Source organism: Rhinichthys klamathensis, unplaced genomic scaffold (assembly GCF_029890125.1).
Source record: "Rhinichthys klamathensis goyatoka isolate OS25496 unplaced genomic scaffold, OSU_Roscu_1.1 h1tg000422l_1, whole genome shotgun sequence".
Lineage (NCBI taxonomy): Eukaryota > Metazoa > Chordata > Actinopteri > Cypriniformes > Leuciscidae > Rhinichthys > Rhinichthys klamathensis.
Window position 1 is genome coordinate 716,507 of NW_026606920.1, and position 12,561 is coordinate 729,067.

At 36.2% G+C, this 12,561-nt stretch overlaps 1 protein-coding gene across 1 annotated transcript; it reads left to right on the forward strand.

Annotated features, from left to right (window-relative positions):
* Positions 1–3,396: 3,396 nt before the first annotated feature.
* On the forward strand, positions 3,397–5,345 carry LOC130070879 (bone morphogenetic protein 4). The gene is made up of 2 exons (XM_056235440.1): positions 3,397–3,731; positions 4,269–5,345. Exons 1-2 carry the CDS (start codon positions 3,413–3,415, stop codon positions 5,015–5,017), a joined length of 1,068 nt encoding a protein of 355 aa, XP_056091415.1. The 5' UTR covers positions 3,397–3,412; the 3' UTR covers positions 5,018–5,345.
* Positions 5,346–12,561: the final 7,216 nt, after the last annotated feature.

Here is a 12,561-nt window from a genome sequence, read left to right on the forward strand (position 1 = left end):
CTGTCACCTGACTAGAGGATGAGAGAGTCTGCGAGGAACCAATCAAAACACGAATCTGTACAATTAAGGCGGTAGCGACATGAATCAGGTTGTTGTTGTGCTGAGTAGCTTCTCGAAGCGCTGTCTTTCATATTAATTTAGGCTGCTATGTTGACGGTGTTGTTCATTTAAAAAAAATCTGAACTTAAATGTAGCTATATGAAGCTATTTGACTGAGTAGGCCTACTGTTGCGTCAAATGAATCATATCGGAATAATTAGCATGGCTGTTAATTGATTGATTTTTTTAGGATAAATTTAGCTTAGAAGTTCTGAAGATCCATAAAGGTCATTTACAGAAATGTTTATATCTGGTACCCTTAAGGTTCACAGTTGATATGCTGGACTAAAACATTAAGGCTACATGGTTTTAAAATGCAGTTTCTGGTGTAAATGTTTAGCTTTGAGTGAAAGCTGTCAAATAAAATCATATTTTACACCAAGGATGTAATTATATTGAGTATTGGGGGCACCCAAGATACTGATGCATGACCCCCTCTGTCATGTAAGTATTTGTTGTATTTGATTCTTTGTCTTTCGCTAAATGTAAAATACTTTTTATTTATGAAAAATTCAGCTCTGTTTGCCGATGAAACATTCCGGTATTGAAATTTTCAGAAGCATACTGGAATAATTTGGGCAGGTAGCCTGGCACTGTCAGTCATGTGGGATATTGTCTCTTGACTGATTATTGTCTTTCTCCAAGTGGCACCACGATGCTTTGATGTAACAATGGAACATTGATTGAAAAACATCACAACACTGCATGAGTCACTCTTTGTCGCTGTCTGCTCTCCTTTTATGCATAGAACACAATCTTTAAATGATCTTACAATGTGAATTATTGGTTGTTTTAATATTCAAATGCTTGAGTGCACATTTTGTGTGCTTTTTTTTAATTAACCATGTTAGTTTCCTGTAGTCATTTTTTGTGCACATTTATTTATATATTTATTTTCTGTGCAGTTACTTGCTGTGGTAAATGAAAGGGAGTGTGGCCTTTACAGTCCACTGCTTTTTGTCCTTTCCTATTACTGTGTGCGCCTAATGCACTGTGTTCCTGGAACAAGGGCAGGATCGTTTGTGCTTGTTAGAGTTGTTAGAGCACGACAATGATTATATTATATCCAGCTTTTGAGGCTGAACTTTTCCCTGCTTCCTTTCCAATTCATGAAATTGTTTATGACAAATTTATGTCAGTTTTAGTTTTCAGTAGATTCTAGTTGATAATAGGTATTTGTTGTTACAGAATTTAGAGAGGAGCTCTGACTTTGTGCTGTGGTTCAGTTGTTGTATATTTTGTATATATATATGTAAAATATGTAACAATCAATTAATTGTTAATTGTTAATGATTAAAAATCAATGCCACTAGCTTAATCCACCCCATTTTCCATAGTAACCACTAGAGGGAGTCATTTATCTATATTCATCTTCAGGAAGCTAATGTACGACACCAAAAATTGGGTGATGCTCTTTTTTTATCATCCTGGAGATATGTGACACTCTTGCTTTTAAACTTGTCAAGCGTAATGTTAGTTCTGGCAGGTCACATCAGTCAAGCTTGCATCAGCTGACTCTCACCTGATCCAAGTCTACCTATAGGAATACAATGCTTATCACAGCATATACATAAAATCCATTCAGTATTATCATCAGCTTTATCTCGTTGATCAGGAGCTAATTACCCTCCTCCATCCCCAGCCCCTCCTCTCGTCCAGTCAGGACTTGGCCTTCTGATATTCCCCTTTGAATCAGACTAATTTTCTTGAATCATTTTATACATAAATCATTGAACATTAATAATATCCGCAATACATTTATGTTGGTTTGGTTCTTTTTACCCCTGTTCTGCTGCTCTTATCCATGCTAGGCTGCATGGATGGGCAGGGAGTTCTTGTCCATGAACAAAACCATACCGCCAATCCTAACTGTATGTGAATTGTCAATCATCTTCGACTATAGAAACACTTTTATCTCCTCATATCTCATATAATGTATGGACCACAGACAATTTTTTTTACTACTTTTTAAATAGCTGCGCACCATATAGAATGACCCATTAACCCTTACTATTGTGAACACACAACTGCCCTATATGTGTGGGTGTCTTATGATGCAATTCTGCTGTAAAATGTCATCACAGTAGCCTCACTGACATGTATTATCACAGATTACAGAAAGGCTTGTTTATCTGTGATCTTAATGTCGAGAGATCTCTTATGTAGTTTATGGAATTATGGAATTCATTGTTAGTGTGTATTTTTGTTGTTTAGTTGTAAATTAACTGGAGGAACTTGACAAAGAGGCACGTCCGGAACACTCAAAGGTGCCCTTTAACCTGTTGCAGTGGCAACAGATTTAACATCAACAGTGGTGTGTAAAATATATATACAGTATATATATATATATATATATATATATATATATAGGTAGGTCAATAAATGCAATTTTATGGTGTAACATACTGTGTTCTTAAGAGTTCATTGTGGGTGTGTATTGAATGCGTATGACAACCTTCCTTCGTGTTTTAAATACAGTTGTCGTTTTTTTGGCTTCAAATGCTCCATTACTCAATGTGGTGCTCTTGGCATTCTGACACCTAAGAACCTTTCACACACTTTTACCTTAGGAGAGTCATCTGAGCATGTGACACACAACACGTGACGAGTTGAGCTTAGCCATTTATCCAAATTATTCAACTCTTTTTTGTTTGTTTAGATCTGTCTTGCTTTATTTCACTACCATATGTGAGTTTTGTTGTACTGCCATCTATCGTTCCACATGTAAATAGAAATGTGTCCTATCTGAAAACAGAGGATTTTTTTTCTTTAAATGATCATATGAAAGTCGTTTATTTATAGACAAAAGCAAGTTTAGGCAAGACCACACATATCGTGGTGGTCCCATAATTATAGATTGTCCTTTGTTATTATGAATTCGATGCAGACTGTGTGTGGACTTAAGATCATTTTTTATATACTACACATAATTCACATCTGTTCAAATGTAGAATTACATAATGGAGAAGCATAGCACAGAAATTAATTTTATCAAAAAATACTCTCCAACTATTCTTGTCTTATTTTGGCTCATTATAGATTTTTATATTTGTATACATATTATCCAGTATTGTTTGCAGCAAGTCCCAAGTCCAAGATGAATTTCACTTTGGGGTGACAGTATTATTGTAAAATCCTACTGACATGATGTCATTGTCAAGGGAATGACTACTTTGCATATAGTTTCATTGTGGGTGTAGATGAGCAATCCTCTCTGGCGAGGCGTGGCTTGTACCTGTATAAATGAAAACATGCCTGGAATGTCATTCATTCCACTGACCAACACAAAGACAACTTGCCATCAGAACTTGCGATGCAGAACTCGGTAGCACAGTGCTTTCTCCTTTCTGTTGGGGCTGTTATTTTTAGCTCTTGCCTGAGAGAGTCTACAGCTCAACTGGAGCATGGGGAAATGTTCATGGGCCTGCAGCTTGAGGCTCTGAAAACCATTATTCTGGAGTACCTGGGGATGGACGGACCACCCAGGCCTGGTGGAAGAGCGTCTCACCAGGACTTGGTCAGGATGTACCGTCAGTATAGGAGAATTGGACAGCTGCTTAAAGGGAATTCCAGTGAAGGGCAGGAGCTTCAGCCCGCAAGAAGAGCCTCTACGGTGCTCTTTCCCACGACAGGTATATGTTTTTATTATAATTATGTCAAATAAAAACGTTTAATTGTGTAATTTGAAAGCATGAGTAAATTTGTTTAAAAAATACACACACACACACACACACACACACACACATATGTATATATTTATTGGACTCAAATGGATAAAAAAAAGTGTATGTAGTTTGCATTGTCTAATTTCTACTCACTAACTCACTTTTTAAACTGTATTTTAATTGAATACAGTACATTCAATTTTAAACAAATGTACATGTGTAAATGTTTTGTGTGTGTATGTATATATTGATAGACACCACACACACACACACACACACAACAAATATTGAGTGTGTGTGTGTGTGTGGTGTCTATCAATATATACATACACACACAAAACATATTTACACATGTACATTTGTTTAAAATTGAATGTACTGTATGTATCCACTGTAGTGGATTAAAGATTAAAATATATAATTTATTTATTTGGTATATGTTTGCATATACACATTTATTTTGCATTGTCTAATTTCAGTTTTTCTTTATTATTTTCCTAACAGTACAGCCTCTGAATTCAAGCATGGATTCAAGGCAGCAGTGCTTCAGAGCTGCTTTCCACAAGAACTCGCGCATCAAAACTGGAGTCAACATTAAACATGCAAAGCTGCAAATTAAGAGACCGCACATGTACAAAATTTCACCTGGCCAGCCATGGCTATCAAAAGACATTGTGGTTAGAATGCATAAACCTCCTGGTTTTCATAAAGAGACTGTATTTCACACGAGGGACTTGAGCTCTCGGGATGTCACGTTGGATTTAACAGTCACAGTTGAGAAGTGGCTTAAGGACACAAGTGCTGAGCTTTTAGTTGTTGAAATTTGCCTTCTCAAAAAACAAGAAGTGAGTACACAATCCACGCCTCGGCTTATTTTACAACTTGACCAAGCAGTGAGGAGAAGCAGGAGAGCTGTCTCTACTAAGGAGGAAAGTGTTGAGGATGAAGGTCACTGCAGGCGAAAGTCATTAAATGTTTCCTTCAAAGAGATCGGCTGGTCAGACTGGGTTATCGCTCCTTCGGGCTATACCATGCACTACTGTGATGGTTCTTGTCCGCATAATTATAAACCTGCCAGTATGCATACTCAGGTTAAGTCTCGTCTGCATCTTATGTCCAAAGGAACAACACCCGGGCCTTGCTGCGTACCAGCTGCCTATGAGCCAATGGTTCTCATGCACTATGACAGTCGCGGAAAGCTGAAACTCACGCCTTTCAACGATTTGATAGTTAGTAAATGCCACTGTGCATAAGCAACATTGGCATGTTTTTAAAGGAGACTGATTAACAACTGAACATTATAGTCTCAAGATGAAAAGGAGGCAAAATATCTAGCCGATGAAATACAAATAAATGTTCTCACACACCTTTGGTTACATTCCTCTGGTTTATGTGGCTTCTTCTGAAACCAGATGCCTGCTTTCCTACACTGACATGTTAAATGGGTACTGTATTTTCACATGATTGACATACTGGAATATCAAGTTATTTATTGTAATTTATTTGAAAAGTTTTGTACCTTCATTTTTAGTTTGTGTTGCGAATGAATCAAGAAACCTTTTGTATTTTTGAAAGAAAGTAGTTGTATTCCTTTAAGGAAATTATCTATTTTCTGTATGAATGTTCACTAAATTTCAATAAAGACGATTCAATATCCTCTCTGAATATAAGATAAACATCCTCAAATATATTTTGTGAAACCAAGTCAAGTTTGAACTGCTATGAAGACTCTGGATGTTGTTAAAAACCTTTGAATCCACATTGAAATGACCTCTTCATGCTAAAAATTAAACTGGATTAAATTGCGGAAAATATATAATCCGAATTACTCATTTGTGTATGACTCACTCAGATCACATAACAATGAACTGTAAAATGAATTTACAAAACGTTTTACTTAAAGTGTAAACTTTTAAATTACACTCAACATTGTACAATATCCTCTCAGTTATAATTTCCAAGGTGAGGTCATGCCATAAATATGCATAAGAGATATTTATCCATTTCATCCAATCCATATTTATCACATCTATAAAGATATCCCAGTTCTTACATCTGTAGCCTTGAAAGCACACATAAGTTTCATTGGCCTTGACCAGAGAGTGAATGCTCTCTAAAGCAAGCACAGTGGAGGCATGAGTTCATTTGTGACTTAATATTTACATAATACTGTCACGATAGTCCATAAAAAATTAGTTGCCTATATTTACTCTGCAGGATTTTGCTGACTGTAAATATTTTTGAGATACATTAATTGTTTTGACACAATGTAATCATTTCTTTGATAATGATAATAATAATAATTTGTAATCATCACACAATCAAGCATAAAGCAATAAACAAACTGACTTCCTTGTACTTATTACTATCACTTTATTCGCTTAAAAAAGATAAAGTACCAGCTCATACATCAATAAAACTGTTTTAGTAGGTTTGGATAAAACAATGGGGCGAAATAAACCATAAATTGCTCTCTACTTATTAAGTATGTGGGTACAGTAGAACTATAGTAAGGAAATTCACCTTAGCATATCTGGCTGTGCCAATAACATGGAAACATAGTTTGGATAAGATGTGTGTCAGTACTCTGCGACTATACTGAAAGCCCCTAGAAAGTCACTAAACAAAGCTTTTGCTGCCAGGATTGTAGTAGGCTATTTGCATATATCCAGGATTTTATCTATTTGAAATTTTGTATTGAATATGCAGCTATACATTATAAGCATACTTTTCTTTTCTTTTTTTTCTTATTTAAAAAAAAGAAATATAATTTATTATAATTTGTAACATTTTACATTTAAATGAATATATATATATATATATATATATATATATATATATAAAGTATACTTTATTAGGTACACCTGTTAAACTACCCGTTAACGCAAATATCTAATCAGCCAATTACATGGCAGCAACTCAATGCATTTAGGCATAGACACGATCAAGACAATCTGCTGAAGTTCAAACTGACCATTAGAATGGGGAAGAAAGGTGATTTAAGTGATTTTGAACAAGGCATGGTTGTTGGTGCCAGACGGCTGGTCTGAGTATTTCAAAAACTGGGATTTTCCTGCACAACCATCTCAGGGTTTACAGACAATGGTCCGAAAAAGAGAAGATATACAGTAGGCAGGTCTGTGGTTGTTGATGCCAGAGTGGATGCGATGCCCTGGTGGCCTGTATACAATAGCAAAAAAAAAAAAAAAAAGTCAAACGGATTTATCACATATCACACTAAATAACATTACATAAAGCACCATCACTTTGAAAGAATTATACCTGAAACCAGACCTCTGATGAGTCTCAGAGGAGAATGACCAGACTGTTTCGAGCTGATAGAAAGGCAACAGTAACTCAAATACGGTAAACACTTTTTACGGACAACACGTCGAACCTTGAAGCAGATGGGCTACATCAGCAGAAGACCACCGGTCCCACTCCTGTCAGCTACTGTAAGAACTGAGGACAAAATTGGACAAAACTGTTGCCTGGTCTGATGCGTTTCGATTTCTGCTGCGACATTTAGGGTCAGAATTTGATGTAAACAACATGAAAGCATGGATCCACTGCTGCTGGTGGTGTAATGGTGTGGGGGAGATTTTCTTGGCACACTTTGGGCCCTTTTGTACCAATTGAGCATTGTTTAAACGCCGCAACCTACCTGATTATTGCAGAACATGTCCATCTCTTTATTACCACAGTATACCCTTCTGATGGCTACTTCTAGCAGGATAACGCGCCGTGTCACAAAGCTCAAATGATCTCAAACTGGTTTCTTGAACATGACAGTGAGTTCACTATACTCAAATGGTCTCCACAGTCATCAGATTTCAATCCAATAGAGCACCTTTGCCAAAGGTGATGCGAATCTCCTGGTCCTTTGGGATGTGGTGGAACAGGAGATTGGCATCATGGATGAGCAGCCGGGAAATCTGCAGCAATCATGTGATCCTATCATGTCAATATGGACAAAAATCTCTGAGAAATGTTTCAAGCACCTTGTTGAATCTATGAATTAAGGCAGTTCTGAAAGCAAAAGAGTACTAGCAATGTGTACCTAATAAAGTGGCCAGTGAGATATACTGTATATGGTGCGTTTTTCAATAATAGCTGGAAATTACAGAAAGCTCAAACACTTTTATTGGAAAATTATAGCATACTGTACATGACATTGATGATTAGTTTTTACTTTCCAACCCATTCTTACTAAAGCTACCAAGACCATTCACCAATGACCAAGTCATTCATGCAATTTCCTCAAAACCTTTTCTGTCAACAGGTTAGATAATGTTACCTCACTGAAAAGTTTAAAAAGTTGACAAGTGCACTTCACAAACCAAATATTTAGGCATGTTCATGATCTAAAAAATATATAAGATATAGTGCAAATGAATCTCTCACATACTTGTGCCCTGTTTTGAGCCCTGAAGCTATACTATAAAGAATGCAGTTTAGTGGGACTGCTCCAATGTAATGTTCAAACTCCGATCAATGGCCATTAACTGACTGTTAATTAAAAGGTATGTAAAGTCAACATTAATCTCATCTGAGATCTGAGTCTCAGAAATATATCCGGAAACAGTGACTTGCCAACAGGATATGCAGCAACCTTATACTTTTTCAGAGAGATGTGTATGAACAACACCAAGACTAGGGCAAGCAAAAACTGAACTGTTTGTCTCTGATTGTGACATTCTGACGGCTTCTTAGTGCCATAAACCCGCCCACTTGTCTAATGTTCCACTCGTTTCATTTAGTTGTGGAAGTGGAAAAGACACTCAGCTAATTCCTAGCTTATCGCTGAGAGAGAAGATTTCAGTGAGTCACAGTGACATCAAAAAAATCATAAGGCACAGTCAAGATGAATAGTTATTACTATACAAGTTTTGTATCGTAGAAATAAATCTTATGAAATATGAGGCATGTGAAATGCACGGCACATACACTAGCCATTCAAAAGATTAGGTTCTGTAAGATTTTCTACTGTTTTAAAGTCTCTTAAAATATATTGTAAAATAAAATGTATTCTAAAATATAATTTATTCATGTGAAAACATATAATTTATTCACAAAATTTTCATCAGTCATTGCTCCATGCCACACGATCCTTTAGAAATCAAACATGCTGCTTAAAATTTTTGTGGAAACCGTGATACATTTTTATCAGGATTCTTTGGTGAATTGAAAGTTTAAAAAAACAAAAAACAACAGTATTTATTTGAAATAGAAATATTTTGTACAATTATAAATGTCTTTACTGTCACTTTTGACCAATTTAATGGATCCTTGCTAAATAAAAGTAATACATTCTTAATGACCCCAAACTTTTTAACAATAGTAGTAAAAAATTCGGGAAGCAAACATTTTTAAACATTAAAAACATGACAGAGGCACATGTGAAAAGGCCCTTGCTGAAAAGTCCAGCATATGGACCAGCATCTCAACTAGAACAACTCAGCTATGTTGGTCCACCAAACCAGAAAAAACCAGTCTGTACCAGCATGGAACATTTACTCTGGTCAGAGCTGGTCTTTTCAGCAGGGGTTGTTTGCAATCGGCAGAGACACCTGTTAAAGTGTGATCAATGAGGTCATGATTATGTTTTGCTGTCTCACTGGGTTCAGTCACTGGCTGGCTCATGTAATGTTTGTGAAGGCATTTGCATTGCTCAGGTCAAGTCTATTTCTTGGGCAGAATGTTTAGCCCTTAATTTTACCATCTGAAAATTAGGATGTTATTGTTTCACATCATGCCAGCACAAATTATTTTACTTAAGGATTAATATTGGACAGCAAAACACTTCAGACTTTCAAGCATCTGGCATGATATAAACATCCTCTAAGATTTCTGCCTGATCTGGATGGAAGAGGGCAGGATCATTGCTGTAGATTGCATCATCATGTGGATCACACTGCAGGTATGCTTGATGGGCTCTAAATGGGGGCAAAAGTGAAATTCAGTTCTTGAAAACTCAATTAAATCCTCAAATAAAGCATTAAAATACATTATAACAAGGTGAATTGCAAAATTTGCACCAACATATAGTCCAATAAATATTGCGGCAAAATAAAAACTCCTTTAATGTAAGTTAACTCTCGATGACTGTTATACCACTATTGCCACACATTCATGATGTCACTGTGATCTTGCAAAACAGACAAATAGAACTTAGCAGGAAATTCCATTACTACTTCAAAGACTTATCGCAGCCTTCTCATCACCCAATTTCTGATGATCTACATTACAACAGTGTCTTCCACGCCCATACAAATTTGACTTTTGTACTTTACCTGTGTGTGTCCTCGCTTTGAACAGCACTCCTCTGAAATTCGTGCAGATTGGACTGTCCACTCTGAAAGTTCTCATAGATTGGGCTCTGCGGTGCAGGATGAAGTCCTCCGGCATATCCACTGCTGTACGGAGACTCTCTGGAATGACTATCGTGGCTTTTATCTTGGCTCTTAAGTTTATTAGATAACTCAATATCAACTGATTTTCTGTGTCGAAACCAGAGAAGCACTGCTATCCCCGCCAGAAGCAGAGCCACAAAGAATATAGGCAAACCAACAGCAAGTCCAAGTGACTGGCTGTTGTCAAGCCCGCAGTCATCTGTAGAATTGCTTCCAGGGCAACTGCTATTTACATTCATGGTCTAAAAAAACGATCGAAAAAATTATGTTATTATAGGCCCTATCTAAAATGACAGCAAAACACTCAAGCATTTAAAGCAGAAAACATCCACATCAATGTCTTTCACAGCAAGAGAAAATGTTTTAAGTAGTTATGTACACTGAAATTAATCAAATGAACCTTGTACTAATGTAACCCAAATGTAACATTCATCATAGAAATAACCTTACCATATTGTGTAGGTGAAACTTTATATCCTATGTCTGTATCGCAGCAGCTGGCAGAAATGGTCAAGCTGCCGTTTGGGGTTTCTTTTTGCAAAAAGCCTTAAAGTTCCTCTTTCGGTGCAGTTGTCATGCAACCTGGAAATTCACACCCCCACATAATCATTCTTCCTGTTGTCTTCCTATAAACAGTTATTTGCTCTGAAAATGAGATTTGTGGGTTCATGCTAATAGGAGCTATAAATGATATGCAAATAATAATAGCTGAGCATGTCCTCTCAAAATTTACCAGTGTCCAGACTGTTCATAAAATCTGTAGCCTATTTTCATCCAATGTTGATCACACAGCCTTCAGAAATAATAGAGTTTAAATCATGCAATAAAAGCAAATGTATATAACAATCTGGTATAGACTGGCCAATAAATGTAGGCTAGCCTGAATCATTGAATGTGACTAGTTTGAATATACAGAAATGAAAGTTGGTTAACAAGATCAAGACTTCAAACTGAAGCTCAACGTTATAAAAAAAATGGAAAATGTGAAAATAGCTCCTTCAATGCTTTAGACCTCCTCTAGAAAAAGAGGAACTTAGTTATGCTAACATTGCATGACCAGTTAGTATAATAAAACTAGTTTTGCTAACAGTTTTTACTGGGACTTCAAACTGAAGCTCAACATTAGAAAAAAAATGGAAAATGGAAAATGTGAAAGTAGCTCAGATGTTGTGGACAACGCTGATACATCCTCTAGAAAAAGAGGAACTTGGTTATGCTAACATTGCATGACCAGTTAGAACAGTTTTTTTGCTTTTACTGAGACTAATGTACATGTACACTGTGTGGTTTCAAAACCAATGCCATCTTAATGTAAAAAAGAAACAAGCAAGTTGGGGTCACTGTCCTGGTCGCTTGTGCTTATATCACCCCCTGGTGTTAAAAGTAATGCATTTGCCTTCAAACTAACATGTTTGCATGATTGTTTATTTTTTTTAGTGGGCAAACTGTGAGGATGAAATAGTGTAATTATTATTATTATTATTTTGGAAAGAACTACATAATTACTGATTAAAAAAAGCCACTTATTGTGTCACTTTGCTTACTTTGAGACCCATTCTCAGTAATGTTGACTATCAAGCTGGAAAACCCCTAATTCAAATCCACAAAATTTATGGAAAATGATTCCGGGTTCAATGGAAATTGCTTTTTAAGTAGGCTACAGTATATGTTGTGTTAGTATGTCAAACAGTCAGCTCTGTTTAACTACTTGTCCTAAACTAGATATAAAATAAACTAAGAAACTCGATTTTCCAGTGCTAGGTTTGCTCTAGACAGATAAACAGAAGCTAAATGGTGTTTTCACTGTTTTAGAAAACAAAAAACTCCACCTTCAGATTGCAAGAATTAGACCTCTTCTTTGCCTCTATTTTTATTTAAATATCACTTAAAAATAAAAAATATCTGTCTGATGTGAAACATGGAGTAAATCGTTGTTGGTTGGCTACTGCATAACCGAAACTGACATGTAACTGCATTATGCAACATCTGATATCTCAGCTATACTTCTGTTTCTCTATTAAAAATCCCCCAGCTGCTGTAAAACACTTCCTTCCACATGCTTGCATTGGTCTGTTTAATTGAAGCCTACTTTACAAAATAGTTCAAATGAGTTTCATTTCACATTGATCAAATTGACTGTGACGGCTGCATAATAATATGCATAATGACACGTCTGGGTGGACCTGGCATAACAACACCTGTTTTTTTTTCCTTCATTAGAGTTGGGAACCGAGAATTGTTCTTATTCAGAAACATTTAAATTAAAAATAAATATGGGAACAGAAGGATCTCATGACATTTGATTTCATTCTCAACAACACTGATGAATCTACAGTTCGTACGAATTTAACACACGCCACCATGCGCCGTCTGATTGTCAAACG

What these genes read in the sequence shown, in the direction of transcription:
- LOC130070879 (XM_056235440.1), top strand. Translation starts at nt 3,413, where the DNA reads ATGCAGAACTCGGTAGCACAGTGCTTTCTCCTTTCTGTTGGGGCTGTT. An exon ending in GGTGCTCTTTCCCACGACAG is followed by an intron (nt 3,732 to 4,268) that starts GTATATGTTTTT and finishes TTTTCCTAACAG; the next exon opens with TACAGCCTCTGAATTCAAGC.